This window comes from Hippoglossus hippoglossus, chromosome 19 (assembly GCF_009819705.1).
Source record: "Hippoglossus hippoglossus isolate fHipHip1 chromosome 19, fHipHip1.pri, whole genome shotgun sequence".
Taxonomy (NCBI): Eukaryota; Metazoa; Chordata; class Actinopteri; order Pleuronectiformes; family Pleuronectidae; genus Hippoglossus; species Hippoglossus hippoglossus.
Window position 1 is genome coordinate 7,290,806 of NC_047169.1, and position 21,704 is coordinate 7,312,509.

Genomic DNA, 21,704 nt, shown 5'->3' on the forward strand with positions numbered 1-21,704 from the left:
AATACAGTTGAGTTGCCTTCCAGCAGGTTTAACACATACATGACCGAACACTGACCACGATCCTTCGTTCTGTTTATGGTGCTGGTGTTTTTTTTCTCATTTTAATTATCTCCGCCAACGAGGTTATGTTTTCATCACTGATTGTCTGTGCCTTCGTTTGTCTGTCTGTCTGTCAAATAGCAGGATTAAGCCAAAGAAACCCAACTGAACTGATTTTATTGAAACTCGGTGGAGCGGTGGGGGGGGGGGGGGGGGGGGGGGGGGGGGGTGGGGTGGGGGGGGGGGGGGGGGGGGTATAGGCCAAGGAAGAACTTTTGGAGCAGTTTCCAGTAAGGGGGCGGATTGCAGATTGTTTTTTTTAGATTTGTTTTATTTCACATTGTGAGAAAGGACATTTTTGAGAATTTCTCGAGAAATAAGGACGAGATCGTGATGGAATAAACTAGTCGTACTGAGGGGACTGATTTGTATGAGCGTGTTGCAGTCTGGGGCACTTAGAGTGTAACGCTAGGCCTTGGTGGACGTCTGTGCTCCTCTGAGTGAAATTCTAGTTATTAAATAAAATCCTAACTGAGCAGAGATTTTAATCACAAGTGGCCTCTCATGATGCTCCTTGATACCTGGTGTGAGGACGTGTGTGTCTGATTACACACATTCTGCTCAGTGTTAATATCTGGACACACAACAGGTCCCTTCTAAACACAGTTTTCTAACATAAAGCGTAAAACAATGTGACAAAACCACTTTTCTCCTTTTTTTTTTTTTTATGATGGCCTAGCATTATAAGGACGTCAATAAAATGTGATACTTCGAGGGGTCTAAATACTCACAGGTTTACTCTTATGGTGATAAAATATTGCACTACTACGACACTATAGATAAATATCTTGACTATGTATATAATTAGATATTTATGGTATGTTCTCTGTCTCTCTAAAACAAAGCCCCTCACTCTGTTTGAGCGGATGAACTGTTTTACATGATTTCTGACTTTTAACTGCTGTAAATGCAGATCCAATGATAAACTAAATATCAGTAAATCGCAATTTGGTGAACATTAAAAACAACATCCACCTACACAACTGCTGTTTTGAGGTGATTACTCAATGTTATTTATTCCTAATGGGATAATTTGAAAAAGAATCTGTAAATATATGATGTTTCAAAGGCAGATAACTGTATATTATGTAACTGACCTCATTGTATTTAAGCATTGTGTTAGTCTGAGTTTCTCAAAGTGAACTAAAGGGTTGGGAAACTTCATTTTCTCAAAACAGTGTGTATTGGAATTTACAAGGTGAGGATAAGTTTAATCTCAGATAAGATAATATGTTGTTTTATGCTACAATTTACAATGTTACCGTAATTTGCACTTAACGAAACATTAAACTATATGTAATTTTTTTCAATTACATTACTGTGATCATAGACAACTGCTTTTCTTAAAACCGGTTCCTAGAAATCTAAATTACATGTGTTTATGAACCGTGTTCAAGAGGAGCCACTTGCCGAGACGCTGGTTCGACATGTTTCTGAAGCCGCTGCACCTGCCAGCGGAATAAAGGGAAGACGCAGATGTGCACATACTAAGTTGCTTTTATTAATACAGAACTGCATGCTACAGAGACTGTACAGCATAAACATTTATTCATTACAAAAAAACATGGTTTTGGAACCATTTAAAATAACAGGAAAAAAACAAACAAACAAAAAGATAAGAGCATAAAATAGAACAGGAACATCACAGCCGTTAAGGAAACATTCAAACTATTTATCATTAGCATCTTAATAAACCAGAGAAGAAATCGACAGATTACAGTCGCGTCATGTCAACTACAATGGCACCGAGTGGATGATTCTCTTGTAGCTTTTTTTACAGCCTCTTGCAACATCAACATGCCTATTTTTTCTATCTACCTATATGTAGTAGTGTACTTAAAAGTGGCAGTTTGTGTATTTTTTTGTATTTAATAGTTTTTTTATGAACCTCCTAATATACATAATTTGGCCCTTGTGGGTTTATACAGTATGATGTCCGTCTTTTTAAGTTTAAATTTTAATATTTGACAGTTTGCTACCAAACACATTTGTTATAGCAACATTTATACTACATACATAGCAATCTATGTAACGTCACAGCAAAGAATGGTATCGAAATAAAAAAAAAACAAACAACAACAAAACAAAAACGGAAAAAAAAAGAAAAAAAAGAGAGATCCCTACAGCATGGTTGGAGGGGCAGAGAAAATTATCACAAAAATTTGGCACGGAAAAATCTGTACACGAATCTACAGTCGGAGAGATGTGACTGTGCAATAAAAAAGAAGGGCTTCGGACACGTTTCCAACTACTGAAGACATGGTACCCACCGTCTCCTGGTTCAAGTTTTCTATTCTTCTTTTTTGTAAAATGGCTTATAGACGCATTTCTTGAAATGAAGTTGTGCATACTTCTGTTCATGAGATCTACACAGTACACTGAGTGGAATCCAGGTTTTCAGCAAGGAAAGAAATCAAAGAAATCAAAGAAAACAAAAACAAAAAAAAGAAAAGATTTTTGCCTTTTTAAAACCTCCTTGTAAAAATGGATCATTCATATATAAGTCGCTTACCTTAAGAAAAAATATTTGTACAATGTATTAAGAAAAAAAAAAAAAAAAAAAGTCCAAAAGAGACACGTACAAGATACAACAAGCAATCTCTAAAGCAATAAATACTACTGGTCCTAGCGTTGTGACATTTTGACTTTAATAACCCTCGACCCCCCCGCCCCACCCCCACCGCCCCTCAAGCCCACCCAACTTGCCTGACTCTGCCCCAAAGGTAAACAACAACAAAAAAAAAAAAATAGACAACGCAGTGGAAGAATGCATATTTAACACAGTAATCCCATCCCCCCCATTATTCTGTACATTTAAACAAGAACAAGTAACATCACAATTAAAGTTGTTCCTCAGAGAGGTGTCGCCGCTAGCCTCATGCCCTCCTAGATTTTGAACAGATGTCAAATGATTGGTTCGCAAGCTCGTATTTAATACAAATAAAGAAGTAGAACCAACTCTTTCAAGAAAAGGGCTCATTGAACAATCTACCTACCTTTTTATATCCGTCTTTTTAAACATATCGAAGTGGAACTAGATAATTTTTTCTGTTTGCACTGTTTAACGTTACAAAAAAGACAAAAACGAAAATCCATAAAAATTTTGGCAGATTCACAAAGCTATACTACAGCTCATTGTATCATTTCTTTATAATAATTAGATTTTTTTTTTGATAATGACGGGTCAAATATTGACCAATGAACCTCGATAAAACCAAAACTAAAAATTTCAACGCCTTATGGCACAGGAACAGAAAAAAGAAAAGAACCGACGGCAAGTGAGATATAGCAGAGAGAGGGCCTAGAAAGGTTTTGTCTGTTTGTGTGAGTGTGAGTGTGTGTGTGCGGAGCTAGAAAAGAGGAGAAGAAGAATAGGATAGACTATTCTATAGACTTGGTCACTAGCGACAGAGGCTGGGGGTTCGTGGAGGAGAGGAGCGAGTGGGAATGACACAGCGATGCCGAGGGCCGGGCCATTGAGGACGCCACAGAGGAGCCCGGCTGCCGCGAGGACGAGACGTCGCCGTGCTCCAGGGCTCCGTTGTGGGAGGAGGCGCCGGGCCTTTTGCGAGATGCAGCAGAGTTTTCCAGCGGAACCAAAGATGGCGGTGGAGGCCCAGCCAGGAGGTGCGGGTGGTGGAGTGGCTGGTGGGCCGGTTTCATAGTCAGTGAGAGAGGTTGCATTTGTTCAGTCTGAGGTTTGGACTCTTTTGAGGAGGGGGAGGGGACCACCGAGGAGGGGGAGGATGGGGGGGAGTCTAGTAAGCTTCCGTCCGTAGAGGGAGGACTGGCACAGCTGCCTTCACCTTGGATGTAGCGAATGCACTTTTTTTTTCTCCTGGGGGACAAGGCGAGAGACAGAGAAGGAGTTTTAGTGTCACATCTTCGAGCTGCATCGTCCTCTTAGCACTGCCGCTGACTTAAATGCACCTTTTGCCTTCCGAATTGAGGAGATCCACTATATCACAGTGGTCTTCACGCGACAGATTAAAATTCTGCAGGTGCATTTAAGTAGCTTCATAAACCTCGTGCTCAGAGGAAAGGTTGTAGAAGGGACAGATTCCAAAGACTAAACCATCAGACAGGACAGACATGGAGGAAAGATCACAGGTGAAGCACCTGGAGAGGAAGCAGCGGGGAAATGAGAAGCACACACATAGAGATGATGAAGATGATGATGATGAGGAGAGGATTAGATGTGGTGGTGGTTGCTCTCTGGATGTAAACTCAGCCTTTCTTACAGGCAGAGCTACAGCTGGGGGATCAGCCTGTTACTGGACCGGCCTCTGCCTCTATCTGGCTCTACTCTCTCTTCTCCTGAGGGGACAAAGTTTGGATACGAGGCGCAAAAGTCAACAAGACCCACACTACGCTGCTTCTGCCCCACAGACACAAGTGAGTGTATGCGTGTGTGCGCGAGGGGTCAAGGCATCATGTTTGCATTCCTGCCTGGGGTCAAGACCCTCCCCCTGCCTGCCCGAGTCCCGGGGCCAGGCCCGTTGCGCTCAGTGGAACCCAATGTGCGCACACAGGAGGGGAGGGAGAGGGGGGGAGTTAGGGAGTGCAGGGGGATTGTTGCATTTATCTGTGGTGACTCTTCAGCGAGGCCTGCGTTCAGATTTGGTTAAGGGGGAATCTCTGCCCACCTCATCTTTACTCTGACCCTGGCAGTGACCCCTCTCTCTCAGCTCTCCATTCTATCACAAGGATGCCTGAAGGCCACGGAGCATCAGTATTAAAGACTCACAGGGACAGGGAGTAGGTAAAAAAAAAAGTAGCTTTTTAAAAAATATATAAAAGATGGAGGCTCTTGGAACATGTGAGGCTGATCCAATGTTTTAAGTTAAGCTGTCAAATCAATCACTTCCCTGTAAATCTGAGGGGGAAAAAATTCTACATAAACACAAATGGAGAGAGCAGATTACTGAGGATGAAAAAAAAAAAAAGAGGGACAGCAACAAATCATATAGACAGGCTCATGAAGTCATGATCGCATGCTGGGCTGAGAGACAGGCATGCATTTCCAATAAGCTCAACAGAACAAGCACACAACACCAGACGGAATAGAAGACTAGAAAAGTCTAGGAGAGAGAGTGGGGGGGGGGGGGGGGGGGGGGGATACGGCTTTTAAAGTGTACGCTGCACCGATAGTGTGGCTTTGGGTGGTGCGGAGCATCGACCGGCCGTAAAAAGGTACCATTTTGCCGCGACGTGCACATCTCGCTCTCGATAACTGTCTGTCAAACCGCAACAAATGAGCTAATATCCATTTTTTTAACAGACATATCGATTCATAGTATGTGCCTGTGTACGTTATTGATTTCTCCGTCTCGGGGGAAATTACGACCAGATGCATCTTTTAGGAAGCGGAGCCCAGAGAGAACTTTTAACCTCTCGGCTCCTGAAACAAAGGCTGAGTTATCGTCCTTTCCTGTCTCCTGATGTCACCATGTGTTTTTTTTTTTATTGTTTAAGGAAAAAACACATTATTTTTGATAACGTGTTTGGCAGGAAGGGCGATAAAAGAGCCAAGTGGAAACAATGGCAGACTGTGTGGAGCTCGGTGAGTGTGATGTCCGACAAGTTTCAGTGAAGATAATATAATAAAACTATTTGTAATTGGTTAAATTGTCGCGGTAAATTCAATTAATTTGAGATTGTGACATTGATTTTTAATTGTCATCCTAAAATCATCTGACTAAACATTGATTTCCAGCCCGTCTGTAAAAACGGTATAAAAACAATGCAAATGAGACGTGTGGCGGCGGCGGCAGCGATGTGTTGTGATGGTTGGCGCCGAAGAGTTGTGTGGGGGTGGTGGGGGGGGGGCAGGGTGTGGGTGCAAGCCAGACACAGAGAAGGGTATTACTTAGCAGAAACAAATACCTACCATGAAAATATTCCCAATTCAAAGACTGCTTGTGTCAGAACAGAAAGACAACAGGTAGGGACTAAGTAAGGGTTATTGAAGAGGAGTTTGGAGGAAGAAGAGGTGGAGAAAGAGGAGGAAGAGGGCACAGAAAAGAGTGTCACTGAGCAGGCCCTCAGAGAAAGCAGGGCTAAATTTGTAAGCATTACATTGTTATTCAAAGGGCGCCAATTAGAACATACACGACAGTTAAGATGGGAGGGAATTATCCAGTGCCCCGGAGAGAAAATGGATTTCAGCCATGACAAGTCCAGATTGTAAGATTTTTTTTTTTCCAAATTGCATTAGGAAGCCATGATCTTGCTGCGAGATATTTCTTCCAGATAAATTTCGCTAATCTTATTTAGAAATCCATTTTCTGCCACTGGGCTTGAACCAAGTTGAATGAAGAAAAAGAACTGTGAGGGAATTTATAGCAGGAAGCTCCTCGAAGTGAGGAGGGGAGGAGACAAGAGAAGTTTTCCATTTTTTAGCGCACCGATGGAAAAATGTTTTTAGAGGGATATCTGAGCAAATCATCAAGGAGAAGAAGCTGCTCATTGTGGATGTCTTCCTCCCATTGCTACTACAGCAGTTATACCTGCATGGTTTGCACCATAAACTCAGCTGGTCAAGCCCGAACAAGGCACGACACTTCTTTGGGGTATTTGCATCTGTTAGCCAAAGAGGTAGACACAAACATACACACAGAGACAAAAAAAGGAAAAAAGAAAGAAACAAAAGAAAAATGGACACGTCATTGCACGGACAACAACATATAGCCAGGGCTTAGGTTCAGGCTGGCAACACTGGGATGTCCTCCATATTGACCAAACCATCAGGCTCCAGATCCTTCAAGCCCCGACCTGCCAGTTCTCTGACCAATCTCAGTGAGGCTTTTTTTGTACTGTACATCCTGCAATGAAACCCCTGTAGCCCCCAGAAATGAGTCTTTATCAACACATACGCACAGACGCCATTCATACAAACACTCTGGCATATGCTGTTAAAAAACCTTTCTTCCCAAACAGGAGGTAAAAAATCAAATAGTGGGACCCTACAGATAGACCGGCAGGGCGTGGGCTGGAGGGAGCTGAGAGGTCACGATAGCTTGGCGGGAGAGACTACGTGAGGGGAAGGGAAGAGAAGAGGAAGAAAAGGCAGCAGCACAGAGCGGAGGAGGAAGTCCCAGCGTACGGTTACCCAGCCTTCACCTGGCCCCGGCCAGTGCAAGCACACACCATACACACCTGCACGGGCCACACCAGTTATTCTGTTGATCAAGCCCAAAGCGCGCTCGACACTTCTTAGGAGCGCTCAGGTCTGATGCCGCAACAGGGAAGGGAAGCCAGCAGAGAGGAGGAATAGTACCCAAAATAAAATAAATCAAAAAACAAGGAAATCAAAAAAGGAGGAGAGAAACGAGGAGAAAAAACAGATTACAGTGAATCTATGAAGCTTGGCAGTGGCTCATTGTGCAAGAAACCCCCTAAAACCCCCTTAAAGCCATTCCCAAGTGTGCCTTTAAAGACAGGCCTGAACACAATTAGTGCGTTTCAGATATTAGTCAAAATCAAAATGCATGCAATGATTAAAATTATGGTATTAATATGGAAAGAAATGCTTTCAGTCGTGTGATCTGAATTCTGATTATTTAGATATAAGTGGAGCAAATGCAGATTGGGTTAATTTGCCGCTAGATGTTATCAGTGCACTACGATAAAAAAAAAAAAGACAAGGTCAAGGTGGTGGAGCTCTGAGGCAGCGGCAGCAGATTGCTAAAACAGCACGGTGGTGAGTTAGGCCGAGCCAGGGGAAGCATTAAAAAAAAAAGAGGCTGGAACCCGGAGAGGGGAACTACTCCTGAGACCTGGCTTCAAACAGCTGACTGTTCTCCGTCAGTGGCAGAAAAGCTGCCAGTCAACTCGCTCACTCCACACAATAATCATGTCGTCATTAGAGGTGGAGCGGCGTGACCGCGGTGCAGCGTTTGAGTCCAGGCCTGGAGTGAATAGAGAGATTTTAAAAGGAGGAGGAGGCCTAACTCATGCTGGCCTGTAGGAAAGGCACAGGCGCGGCTACTGAGGCGTATAGATTAAGGAGGTTTACCCTGACATCATCTTTCAGGTCATACTCCACAGTGATAATCTACCTTTAAATAATCACTTCCTCAAGTATAATAACTTTACCAAAATACGGGGAAAAAATGCTCCAAACTAAAGCAGCAAGATGAGATGGAGGTAAATTAAATGAAATATAATCTAGGCTTGAAGTCAAATAAACAATAGCAACAGTTTAAAGAAAGAAAGCAGCAAACAAAGCAAAAAAAAAAGAGAGCATATTTCAATAAATTTAACTTTAAAACCTGCCTAATATTGCACATTCATGGATGAATAAAATATACATTAATTTAAAAAATAAAGAAGAAGGAAACAAGTTAGTAATTTAATATACTCAAAATGACATTAGCACCTGTAATCGGAGGGAGTGAAAGGCAAGGGTTTGGAAAATATTCTCTGTGTTCTGAAAAAAAAGAACAGATAGAGAGGCCTTCAAGAAGAGATCCGTCACCAAACGAGCGCAAAATACACAAGTCACAAGTCGGCATTGCTGCTCACAATATGATCAGAAGAATATGAATCATGGGAATAAAAAAAAAAAGAAAATCATAGAATTAGCAAACCTCCTTAATTTTAAGATATAAGTGATTTTTTTTTTGGGGGGGGGGGGGGTTTATGTTGGTATAAAAGCATGCACGGAAGCAAGCAAAGGGGCAGCCCAACGAGCACGCACACACACACATGCACAGTCACCCGCACACGGTACAGTAGTGCAAGTCTATCTGCAGGGCACAGGCATTATAAAACAGGGCCACATACACAATACTGGCAAAGTTAATGGCTCTCACAATGCTTCAACTTCACATTCTCAAAAAAAACACACACACACACACATATCACAATACGAGAACGCTAAGGGGCAAAGTGGGGAGGGGAGGGTGGGTGTCAAGAGGGGAGGTGAGGAGGAGTGTGGGGGGGTCATGCATATTCAGTTGTTATTAGCTGGGGAAAATGGGAAAAGGGGGCATTACAAGCAACTCTACTATTTAAATATTGCATCGGGTAGCAAACTATACCAAAAAAAAAAATAGCCAGGCACAATAACACACACACACACACATACACACACACACACACACACACACAAATAAAACACAAACAAACTAGCTTGACTTTTATCTTGCAACATGTCACATCTGCCTGACACATGATGGGGCTCTTCTAATATGGGAGATAATTGCAGCTCACTTACCATTGCTCTCTGCTTGCTGCTTTTCCCTTTTTCTCTTCTTCCTTTTCCCCTGTTGGTTAGCCGCCAAAAAAAATAGAAAGAAAAAAATAGACACAGACAGGAACCTTAGTTATTATATAGCAAAATGCCCAAAACATGAAACGGAGAATAGGACTCATCTTTGTGTTTACTTATTTATTCATTCATTCTTTCTCTGCCTTTTTTTTTTTCTGCCTCTCTCTCTCTTCTCTACTGTCTCTGCCCTCCGGTTTGTAACAGCCACTGCAGGCCAGACCCGAATTCTCCCTCCTTCTGCTCGTTTCTTCTTGTTTCTGTAATCTTTTGTCTTATTTTCCTCTTTACTGTGAGAACATCTAGACGTCTTGACATGGGGCTTCTTGCTTTGGAAGGCAGATTTCTCTGAGGCGGCTGCTCGTGGTCAACTCGATCCCAAAAACTGGATCAGATTGATGAGAATGCGGCGCGCGCTTGTGTGTCAGAACAAAGTGTCGACAGGGCGCAGAACATTCACAGAGGATTCCTCTAATCAACATCATGTTCTGGCCTTTGTTGCAAATATTCCTTCATGTCATTACACGATGTAGCTTGGGTCAAGGCAATTTGTCCAGTCTCAAATATACATCAAAAGAGCATTACAGGAAAAGAGAGAGATCCCTCAGGCTAGGTAAGGAAAGAAAAGAACTCATCCTGGTCATGTAACCTAGTGAAGGGGTGGGGGGGAAGATCAGTCCGTTACGACTTGTAAACTTAAAAACTTACATAGTTGTCACGTGCTGACCAGCCGGGGTACAGCTGCATGTGGAGCTGTCGTTCTTTCCTGGCCAGCTCGTAGTACTTGGCCTGCTCCTCCCGCGATAGGGCGTGCCACTGTGCAAGAGAGACAGAACCAAGGCTTTTACCATGAACACAGAAAACAAGGCCATACAGGTTGTGAAATGGACGTCAATCTGTAATACTGGGCTATTATCAGGTCGTCTTTATGTCTCAGTCCAAATCGTGGTCCTAATTTCAGACTGTTAAATGCTTTCACCTTGAATCCCAGGTACCACAAAACAATGAAATCTGGTACAAGCAGGCGACTGATATCTACAATTGTGTTCATTTAGGTTCAGATCCACAGAGATGGAGGTATGTGCTCACTGAGTGTGGTACCTGAGCACTGGGATTCAGAACCACAGTGACAAGCCCTTGAATCTGAGTGTGTATCTGGGACTTACCCTCCGCCCCAGGATCTGGTTTATGGCGGCACTTTCCTTCAGTGTGCACTCAGCCACCACCTTAGCCCGCATCTCCTTCATGTAGAGCATGAAGGCATTCAGAGGCTTCTTTATGTGGACCTGTTTCTTTTTCTCCTCTTCCTTTTTAGCTTCTGACTGTTTCCTGTGTGGTGGGGGGGCACAAGACAGGAAGGTGAGCACTATCAGACAAAAGTTGCTTCTCTGGTAGAAATGATTACAGGCCATGGAAAGTCTACTCACGAGTTGAGGGAGCTGATGTCACTGTGGGAGGATTCCTGCTTGACGTTGGTTGTGACGATGGCCGGGTGTGGGATGCCCGTGGTGTGCAAACTGTGGTGGGGGGGCACCATGTGTGGGGGGAACCTAGAGGACAGAAGACTGTGTAAATCGTCAGAATGGACACGGGTGAAATGAGAAGATGGAAAACATTTATACACAAGACTGTACAGCTGTGGCTGAATCCCATTCCCTTCTTTCAATGACATGTCAAAGTGCTTTCTCAATTTTCTCTAAGGGGGGAACGGAATCAGCCACAAGAAATAAATGCATATACGCAAACATCCACATACAAAATATCCAGGGTTGATTCTACTTTATCATTATTATTATTATCATTATTATTATTATTATTAGCAACCAATTAAACTCAATGTAACACAAGTAAATCTGCACACAGAACCAAGCCTGGACAACAAAACACTTCACAGATATGTTACACATCAAATCATGACAAACCATCAGTAAAACATTTAAAAATCTATATTGTGTGGGAATAGGAACGTACCAAGTGCCTTTTTTTATATTTCTATTTAATCACAGCCTCATTGAGTGTCCTCTAATATGGGCAACAATCTGGATTTAAGGGTTTTTTTGCACCTTGAACTTTTCTACACATTGTTATGGAGCCCTAAATAAGAGGTTGGAAAAATTGAGAAGATCCACATTTTACTGACCATTTAATTTTCTGTGCTTCAGCTGTAGATCTCAAATGTGAAATAAAAATGTCAGGTTTTGATCGGTAAAGCTTGAGCCATTATCTCCAAATAAGGACCATTGAAACTAGATCAAAAATGTTCCATCAAAGTCCAGAGTCACTTCAGGTTCTTGGTCTCTTATTTGCTTCCTCTTGTTCTTTTCTGCCAATTCAGCAGCGTCAGCAGCTCTGACAGTTTTATCTCCATCCCTCCACACTGCTCTCATCATTTCATCATCACAGCTCCACAGAAACCCAGAAAGAACCTTATTTATGAAATTTGTTCCACTGGCAGAAGACACCGCTGCTCCGTATGTATGACACTGATTATTTAGTTTGAGATTATTCGAACATCCGTGTGTGTGTGTGTGTGTGTGTTTACAGCGCGGTGCCTCGGCTCCACGTGACCACACAAATTTAAGAGAAGAGAGGAGGATGAAGGAGAAGGGGAAAAAAGAGGAATAATGCTCCTTCTTTTTTTTTTTTTTTAAAGCAGCTCATTATCCGGCTGTGTCTGGCTGCATGGCTCCGAGCCAGAATATAATGATGAGGATAAACTTGCCAGGAACAACTAGTTTCTGTTGGAGGCCATCTCAGGGGAGTGCCAGTGCGCTCCCCCCTCAAACTCTTTCCCTCTTTTTCTCCTTTCCCCTCTTCTCCCTTCATCACTGACACATTGGTGTTTGTGCCATGTCATCCGTTGATGGGGAGCTCGGCAGCAGTGGCTGCATATCGCCCATCATTAGGGCTGCCGCATTTTCTTCACTCACTCCGTTTCCTCTCTCCCTGTTCACCTTCCCTCCTCTCTCTGTGCACTTGTTAAAATTTCCTCTGTTCTGAGATCTATTTTTTTTTCTTCTCCTCTCCTCCTTCTTCTTCTCTACTCCTCCTTGTCCCCTCGCCACCTCTGCGCTCCTCCGCTTCCTCTCTCTCTCTCTCCCCCTCCCTCTCCTCTTCCCGCTGCCACTGCATGGCCCAGGTTATGGTTTAAACATGACGGCCATCCCTTTGAAGCGCGGGGGCATCATCATCATCATCCGCGCTCATCAGTAGCGAGCGGCGCCTTGGACCAATTTAACCAACACAGAGACTGAGACGTGGAGGAGACCCCCAACCCCGGGGCTCCTACGTCTCAATCTGAAAGGTAAGAATAGCTGGCGGTGTTGGGGTAGGCGTGCGTGCGGGGGGGGGGTCACTGGCGCAGCAAGCCCAGTGTCAGCCAGTGCCATTTAATTGCCAGTGCGAAGCAGTAGCCCCCGTGCCTGTTTAATGTATAATGATCCGGCCAGTGCACTTCTCCTGTTCCCCAGGAAAAGAGAGGGAGCAGGATGATGGGGGAACATATCAAAGGGCAGGCTTAAGCATGAGGGGCAAAGGGGGCCTTCAAATCCTCCCACCTGTCACACATACATGCACACACACACACACACACACACACAATATAAGGGGACCTGCACTGGCTCCAACCCCATTATCAAAATAATGTCTTTCATTTGCTCCGATCACTGTCTCTCTTCTCTCCTTGGCTCTTTTTCCCTCCCGTCCTAAAACAATGTATTTTAAACAGGACCTGGGTGTAAGGTGTTCATCGCAGGACGACGAGCTACCAGACTCACTCCCTGCATCCTAATTCAGCTCAGGCTTCGGCACAGGGGACTGATACCGAGGCGGCGCTCGCCTGCAAAGACCTGGCTGCCGACAAGAGTACAAGGCCAGGATGTCTTATTCTCTCCGGTTTCTTCCAGGCAGCGCGGCACTTGACAAATGGTTTGAGCCATCACAACACTCTGGTCCTTTCTTTTGAACAAAACCAGCTAGCTGAAGGCTATGTGTGAAGGGACTCTGCCGTTCTGCTGACACAATTAGACAAATTAGGACTGGATTACATTTTTTTCCCTCTGCCCTGTCAAAGTCAGAATTTTGCTGTTTTTTTTGGTGAGGAGGTGGGAGTGGGGGGGGATAAACCCTCCCGTTCTCCAGAGAGCTCCCAGAGCCCTCCATCTATTCAGTTATACTAATTCAATTAGGGGCCTCATCACAGGGCATTAGCTCTTCCCCATGGCCAGTCCCCCCCTACACACACACACACACCCCCGCCTGTATATTCAATTAGCAGCACTGGAAATAAGATGATCACAATGTAGAGGCTGCCATTAAGGGACCAAATTAGCAGTCACTTGAAGTCCAGGTCGGCCGGGTTACTGCTGCCAGATGCCGATGTCTGGACAGACCCAGCGTCTGACCCTTTGCACCTGAGACTTCCTCTGGGTTTTGGGGGGGGGGGGGGGGGGGGGGGGGGCGTCTGGCTCTTATCCAGACACCACTTTCCAGAATAACTTTGAAAGAAGATGCAGGACGGTATTTAAAACCTAAACTAAACTGTCTGGGTGAGTTTACAAACTCTTTTCTCTTATTCTCTAAGCTTTAAAAAAACAAGAAACGCCACTACCCCCCTTGTGACTCCTGCCTGCCTCAACATGATCCATCAATGTCACAGAGGTGTAAGCACGCAGCCCTCAGGAGCTGCTTTTCCAATCAGGCTGTAATTAAACTGAAGCTCGGCCTCCTCCCAAGACTCTAAACCCGGCCACGTCCAAAAATCCCCTGCTGCAAGTGCACATGGAGGAGGGGGGGGGAGTGGAGGGAGGGAGGAGTGGAGGGAGTGGGGAGAGTGGGAGGGTTGGTTTTTGTTTTGTTGTCAGCCATCTAAAATGAATTATTTTCACTTCCCACACAATATAGAGGACATTACTCCCTCAAGGGAGAATCAAGTAGTTTAACACCGACTGACAAACACACAGACATGTATACAAGATGGCAACGAACACACATACCCCCCATGGGTGCATTAATGTCCACAGCAGCACTTGAGCTGGACCCTAATGGGCTGGACCAAAGAGGCAGACAAGTGCCAGGGCCCCCCCGACTTCTATCTAGTCCCCTTCAAAGTGTTGCTGTGTTTGTTTATCTGTCTGGCAACTGAAACTCACAGCAAGGACATGCCCCAGCTCATTTCAGATCTGCCTGACATGCAGTGGGGGTAAATGTTCTTCAGGGGCCTCATTAGAAAATGATAAATATAATTAATATTTGAGTACGCTAGCTAGAGCCCCCCACGCTGGAGAATTGCCTTTTGAACACGGGGATGGGGAGTGAGAGCTCTCCTTAAGGGAGAAGTTGCTGCTCCCTGTCTCTGCATGCGAGTGTGCGTGTGTGTTGCTTGCGAATTGCCCTCACAGCCAACACAAACACACACAACTGAATGAATGAGTGAGTGTGTGTGTGTGTGTGTGTGTTTTAAGCTCCTAGGGCTCAACTCACCTTGACATGGATGCGTTGACAGTGAGCGCAGTTGGGTAGGGGTGTCTGAAACCCCCTGTTGTGATTGGATAAACAGGTTGACCTTGCCTGGGAAGGGGGAAGAAAAGAAGAAAGAGGAGAAGGTAAAGGAACCGGGTTGATGGAGGAGGAGAAGGTAAAGCCCTCTGTCTCTCTCTCTCTCCCTCCCCACCGTGGGCCTCTTTATTCTCATTTGATCAGGACAAAAATCTGGGGGATTGCAGAGCGCGGATCAAAGGGAGGAAAACTCTGAACAATTTGAATGCCACAAATCTTGATAGCAATGGCTAATTAAATTTCATAACCCTTCGCTCTGTGTCGACAGAGTGGGGCCCTGTTCCTCCCCAAGCTGGAACTAGGTGTTTTGTTGTGATAATTAAAGACGAAGCGCGGGTCTCTTTAATGGAGCCATCACGCTAATTGAGGTCTACACATCCAAAGACAAACAATAATGAATGTAAATTTATACCAAAATAAAGTGCAGCAAATCAAAGGGCGCCATGGCTGCGCTTGGGGCCTCTCTCGCTATTTAGATCGCGGTGAGAAAACATTAAATTAACAGAGCTTAATTTGTAGCCTTTTGTCATATTAACAAGTGTTGACAAGAGTTACCAGGGGAGAGCCCCCGTGTGGAATTGTGGGTAAAATACAGGCAATCACGGTTCATTACTCTAATTGGACCATACAGACACATGCAAAATAGGATTTGCCACAAAGTAGCGAGTTGAGGTTGGTGAGGGCCCGAGGACGCTGCGATGGGCGGCTGTGGTCCAGGAGTGAGTGTGTTGGAGAGTTCAGGGATCAAGTTTAAGTTTGTGAGAGGCACCTAACTCAGAGAGAGGGGCCCACGCTGGGGACCAACAGGAGACAATGACAGCTTCTGTAATTGACTGTGTCTACATAAAGACCAACATCCTGCTGCTACAGTGTTACACAGCAGTAAGGTAATATCTGCTACAGTTGTATATTGTTTTATTCAATAACAATTTGCATTCATATACAATTTCTGCTAATTAGTCATTACAATATGTGGGTGTTGCTAAGCTTTTCACACAACTCACATGACAATATAGAAAGAGTAATAAAAAAGGTTTCACTTACTGTGGTACTAACCATCCTAGCGGATGGGGGATCTGGCCGACAGCGCCGGGGGACAGTGGGTAATAAGGAGATATATCTGGAGGATGTGGAGGCCTTGGGATTCCTGCGGAAGAAAGAGGAAGACGGGAGCAGAGAGGAGGTGGTCAGACGAGGAGATGATGACAACGAGAGAACCAAATCTTTGTCGGTGATGAATTCACTCTTTGTTGAGAGTTTCACATCTGAACAGGGCAGACATCACAGGAGTGCAGATGGGAGGAAGAAGGGCTCGTTGCTCGCATGTACACAGTGCTAAATCACACTCCCTGATCAAAGGCCTTTGAGGCAGCGGCGGCGGTGGTGGCGGCACAATGTGTTGGAAGAGGCAGAGGGGAGAGAGGTGAGGAGAAAACACCAACACGATTCTTGTCACATTTGTCTACTGAATCAGAAGATTAATGATATAAAATGACTGAGGTTTAGAAGTTAACGGAACACAACAATATAATTAAAGGCGTCTCTGTGATCACAGAGCTTTCAATACCAGGCTACAGTTTGAGGCTGCCGGCTAATTTACACTGGCAAACCGGCTGGATGCATATGCATTTCACCTCAAGCTATTTTAGAAATAAGAGCTGCAAGTTGGGACCAATTAAACTATGAGGTCTTTGTGCTTTTGACTGAGATAAATAAGAAACAAGGAGTAAATCTCCATTTGTCCAAGTGATCTTCATGTTAAACATAAAAACAGCAGCGAATTCAGTTTGTTATCCGCTTCAGACAAACGTCCAATTTAAGGACAGCTCTCGTCGGGGGCAGCGCCGAGCAATTGCGGCGTCTGCGGTGTTGCCTTTACAATCTGTGGCAGCTGACAGGCGATTGCATCAACAAGCTGCCCTGAATGAACGCCTTGAAAAGGTCTCGCACGCAGCCGGGTGTAAAAATAACTTTCTCTCTCATGATAAACTTGAAACAGGGAACACTAGACGTGTGTAAAAGCGCAGCAGGGAGGTGTGTGTGTGTGTGTGCATGCTCCGTAGATGAGGAACTGAGGGACTTTTAATTTTGGCTGTTGTGTGTTTCTTCCACACAGCTGGCTCACACAGCGCAGCTGTCATCGCAGATACATTATCTAAGTCGGTGCCAGCACATGTATGAGCCAGTTCAATCTCCGCAGATCAGAACTTGGCCCATGGTTGTGGTTACACCCCGAGTTCACGGCTGATCCAGGTTATCCAGGAACGGACCCTTGAGACGGATCCTGTTACTGATGGACAATGTGCTGTGCAGCAGTTTGTCTCGAAACCGAAAAACATAAATTTTCTTGGAAACACAGCAAGTTCTATTAAAAAGGGAAAACATTATCCAATCGCCACCCAGTGCTCAAGACCTAATATAGCTCATTAATTAATACATTAATTTAACACTGAGCCCAATTAAGCAGCCCCATTAAGCACTACATTAAACAGCAGCTGGCATATTATTTCCCCCTTTGTACGGACCATCATAATAAGGGAACATTATTACCTAAAACATTGACTGAAGCCTCCGGAGAGCCTTGAAAAGCCTGAAATAATTCGCTGCGCCGAGAATGCATTAACCTGAAAGGACGGCGCTGAATGACAGTTAAACAGAATGAAGCGTTCGGTCAAAGATGCTCACGGAAAATGAATAGAATCGTCTTAAAATGTCTGCTGAGCGGTTGCGGGAGTGGGAACGCGTGGGCAGACTCTGACTGCTAAACCTGGACACCCTGAGTCTGCAGGATCAACAGGCTGTGAAGACATAACTGCAGATCTGACAGGCGCGGTGGATGATCAAAAACATTGCACAAATCCAAGTGCTCGGGTCACGTCTCCCATTTTGAGGTTTTTGTGTACAGACATCATCTCGAGGAGCCAGCCTTGCAGATTCTGTGTGTTTACTGCTCTCTGGTAGTTGGATGTGAGGTCCTCCAACTACAGTGGCGGTCTTGTTTGGAGCCTTGGCAGTCGGAGTAACAGTCATAAGACGTGGAGGTTGTTTGCTGAACTCCATGTCTTACAGGGGTTTTACCAGCCACTGTTTAGGTTCTTGTTCTCTAACGTGACCAAGATCGAAAAAACAATAAGTAACAGATGAGAGTTTACTTAGTCCCACTATACTGCGTAACAGAAGATTCTAACAAAACATATGGGTGTTATATATTTAAATAGTACAGTACAGTTTACTCTACACAATACCTGTACTGTAAATATGATGTCGGAGTTATGTTTGAATATTGGATTATTTTCACAAGAATGTGTCTGCAGACAGACAGACGCCATTAAGACAAACATTACAGGTCCTGTACCGGGGAGCAGGGCATAATAAAACATTTGCACACCCATGAGTGCAAACACTTTCAAAGACCTGAAGTGCCTTAACTGAGGAGAGCTGCTTCTGTGCAGTTCTACTACTTGTTTTGTCCTCTGCCAAGGAGGTTATGTTTTCACCCCTGTCCATTGTAGGGGGTGGTTTTCTATTCACCTTCTTCAACATTGCGAGATGGGCTATTTTTTTTAATTCCCCCCATTTTACCATGTAATCATTCATGGATTCTGATAAAATAGTGAAGTTGAGTGTGTGAAGTTAGGTGCAGATGGGAGGGGACCTTCCTTCGTGTATCCCACCTACATGAAGGATATTTATAATGTCCACAGGCCTTTCAAAGATGTAAAAGAAACTTATTTTTTACCTGTTTTGGGATCCACGTCTGTCTGTAGGTGAGGTGGGGGGTTCCCCGGTGTGAAGTGCTCATTGCTGTAGGTGATCAGAGGTGTGAGAGGGTGCACATGATGAGGGTGCTGTACCACTGGAACCTTATTAGACTGTGGAAAAGAAGAAGGATACAGATGGACAGGGAGAAAGAGAGAGAGGGGGAGAGGAAAAAAAAGGAGGTCAGGGTGTTAATATTTGGGTTAGGGTTTGGAGAATGCAGGCGTCTGCCACAGAATTATAACTTGGGTTTTTCGAAAGCCCTCGAAAGAAGAGCTCGAATGCTGGGTACTCCCGAGGCGCCAAACCACCAAGCCACAGTGAAAATAGTGTGGTTTGTAATTAAAAACACTTCTGCGGTGTCACCCTTGAATTCGGTAACACAATCTGCGAGGCTTGGGGGGTTGCCAGTTCGCATTTGGGCCTGACGTGTGATGAGGCACTTTTAACCACGGTTGCAGTGAAGTAATCGATCATCTGTAAACCACGAAATCAAGGCAGCGCGTGTAAATCCACAGTCATTAGCAGCTCCAGTCAGCGCTGCGCTCAACTCTCCTCCTCCTGGTCTCCCCTCTTCCTCGCTCCCCTTCCCTCCTCTATTCCCCAGGGGCCCGGTTCATAGAGGGTCGGGATGTATTGTAATAAAAGGGTTAGGAGAGAGGAGGTGGGGCTGAAAATCCATTTCTGCATTTTTGCCAAATTAGTTTTAGCTATGTAATCTTCTCTTTGTGCTCCTAAGTGGCGCAGGCCCCCTTTTTTCAATTACCCAAAGATTACAGTGGAGCTTTAGGGGTGTGCTGCCGTGGGCCCCTGTGTTAACCGGCGCTCAGCCCCTCTCATCAGGCCAAGCAGGGACAGACACTAATACACACAGTCCCAGACCACGAGATAACCAGATTAGAGCTCTGCTGTAGATTAGGCTGGTGGCAGAGGCTGCTCCTCGCCTCTTTAACCACACAATCTTATCCTGCCCTCAGCAGTCAAAGAAGCAGCACTAATCAGGCTTATCATAACATGGATGATATGTTCAGGGGGAGAGGAGTGAGAGACCAAGCCGCTTGTGTGTGTGTGTGTGTGTGTGTGTGTGTGTGTGTGTGTGTGTGTGTGTGTGTGTGTGTGTGTGTGTGTGTGTGTTCAGTCTCCTCTCTCATAGGCCACACACCCTCATTAGTGACTTTAGCCCATGCAAGAAAGAAAAAAAAAACAGCTCCACTGTGGCACATTTCCAACAGACTTTGAAAAACATTAATAGGACAAGATGTTGGCAGGAGGGGGGGGGGGCATACATACATAAGATGCTCGGCTGCCCGATGCTCATTGATAATACAAATGCAAAGCTGTGGGCCCAGGGCGAGACTGACGTGAGAGGAGCTTAATGCTGCAAACTAATCATCTGTGTGAGTCTGAAGTTAATATCAGGCCCGTGTGAGAGTCAAATACAGCAACAGCTCATTCAGGAGCCCGGCGCTAAAATTTCCAGTACGTAGTTGTCCATGTGTACGGCCCGTGCAGATCTCTATTTTACAGTGACGGTGGTAAGGGAGCGGGATTGGGGGCTGGGATGATGGGGGGTGGGGGGGTGGGGGGAGGCGGAGTGGGGGCATTCCCTATTGCCATGGTCCCAATGAAAGATTAATGAACCCCAGCAGAACTCCAGGGAGGCAGAGAGACTCCTGGGACTCATTCACAGCCCTGAGCTGAAAAGGCTGGGGAGGGGAGGAGAGGAGGAGAGAGGGGCTGGGGGGGGTGTTTGTGTGTCGGGGGTGGAGGGGGGGCGGTAGGTGGAATGGGATTCGTTAAAAAGAAACACAAACCAAGACACTTCTTGTTGCATAGGGGCTCCCGATCTGATCTGCACATCGAGAATAGAGGGATGAAAAAGAAACTGGTAGAAACACTACCAGGGTGGGGGGGGGGGGGGGGGGGGGTTATGACAGCTGCCAAACGCAGCCTGATGAGTCGGCAGCTGAACGCGAGAAGATGGCCTCTGCTTTCCCTCCCTCTTTTTCTCTCTCTCGCCACCCCTCCTATCTCTCACCTCCTAACCTCTCCCTGCTCCTCCCTCGGGTAATGATGTGAAAGAATGTTGTCAATTCTTCATCTCTCTGTGCTGAAAAGCTTTAGTGGCCATTTAAATGAGTTCTTTTGTGAAGGGGCCCCGGCCATTGAGAAGACAGTTCAAAATGCCCATCCACTGAGTCCACATTTAGACGAAGGGTGTTAGAGAGGGTGTGTATGGGACTGAGAGAGAGAGGGAGAGAGAGGGAGAGGGAGAGAGAGGGAGAGGGAACTAGAAGCCAGCCGATTTACATCATAGTCACTTGTGGTCTTAGAGGGTTTGCTTTTTTCCCCTGAAAAGCCCCAAAGTGAGGCAAATAGCAACAGGCCGGCCTGAGAGACTGCTGCCGCCACAGTCCACTCTGTCCTCTTCAGTCTATGAAGGCCAGAAAGGAACGCAATAACAGAAAGTTGAGTTTTGGTTCATATGTTGCAGTAGATTTCTTAACCCTCTTTTATATTTCTTGCCGAAAACTCAAGGAATCCATCAGTCAAATCGCCGAATGCATATATATGGTCAGTCAGCTGCTGTGGACTTCCTGTGGTCTGATGTCTTCAATCAGCACACACGCTCGCTCTACATGCCGTGTGATCATCGCACACGCTCTAGCCTCGACTTGGCCTCGCCGCTGACGTCAATGGCGGCAGCGCTCGGTGGTCCCAGGAGAAAGGAGGCCCCGCACCTGCCCTGTGGCCACTGCGGGACAATGCGTGCCCGGGAATCGTCTGGCAGGCTGCTGGGTGCTCCAGCCGCACAGAGAACCGCAGAGCGCAGCGAAACAAAAGCAGTCGACGTGGGAGGCTTCGCTCTCCCCGCTCCACAAAAGCCAGGGGAAAAGAAAGAACATTTCCTGCCCCTACACCCCCGCTGACTTGCATCCTTCCCACCACCTCCACCATTACAACAAACAAATATAGCAGGAGAGAATCAGGCACACAGCTCTCTAGTCATGATCACCAG

The 21,704-nt window shown here is 45.5% G+C and overlaps 1 protein-coding gene across 1 annotated transcript in view; it reads right to left on the reverse strand.

Moving 5' to 3' along the window:
* Nucleotides 1–1,578: 1,578 nt before the first annotated feature.
* tcf7l2 (transcription factor 7 like 2) overlaps nt 1,579–21,704 on the reverse strand; it is a 90,000-nt gene continuing 69,874 nt past the window's right edge. The window contains 10 exon segments of the mRNA XM_034571519.1: nt 1,579–3,937; nt 7,258–7,330; nt 8,480–8,530; nt 9,320–9,368; nt 10,079–10,186; nt 10,537–10,699; nt 10,798–10,920; nt 14,852–14,938; nt 15,971–16,073; nt 18,666–18,798. Of these exon segments, the coding sequence (XP_034427410.1) occupies nt 3,481–3,937; nt 7,258–7,330; nt 8,480–8,530; nt 9,320–9,368; nt 10,079–10,186; nt 10,537–10,699; nt 10,798–10,920; nt 14,852–14,938; nt 15,971–16,073; nt 18,666–18,798 (1,347 nt within the window). The 3' untranslated portion in view covers nt 1,579–3,480.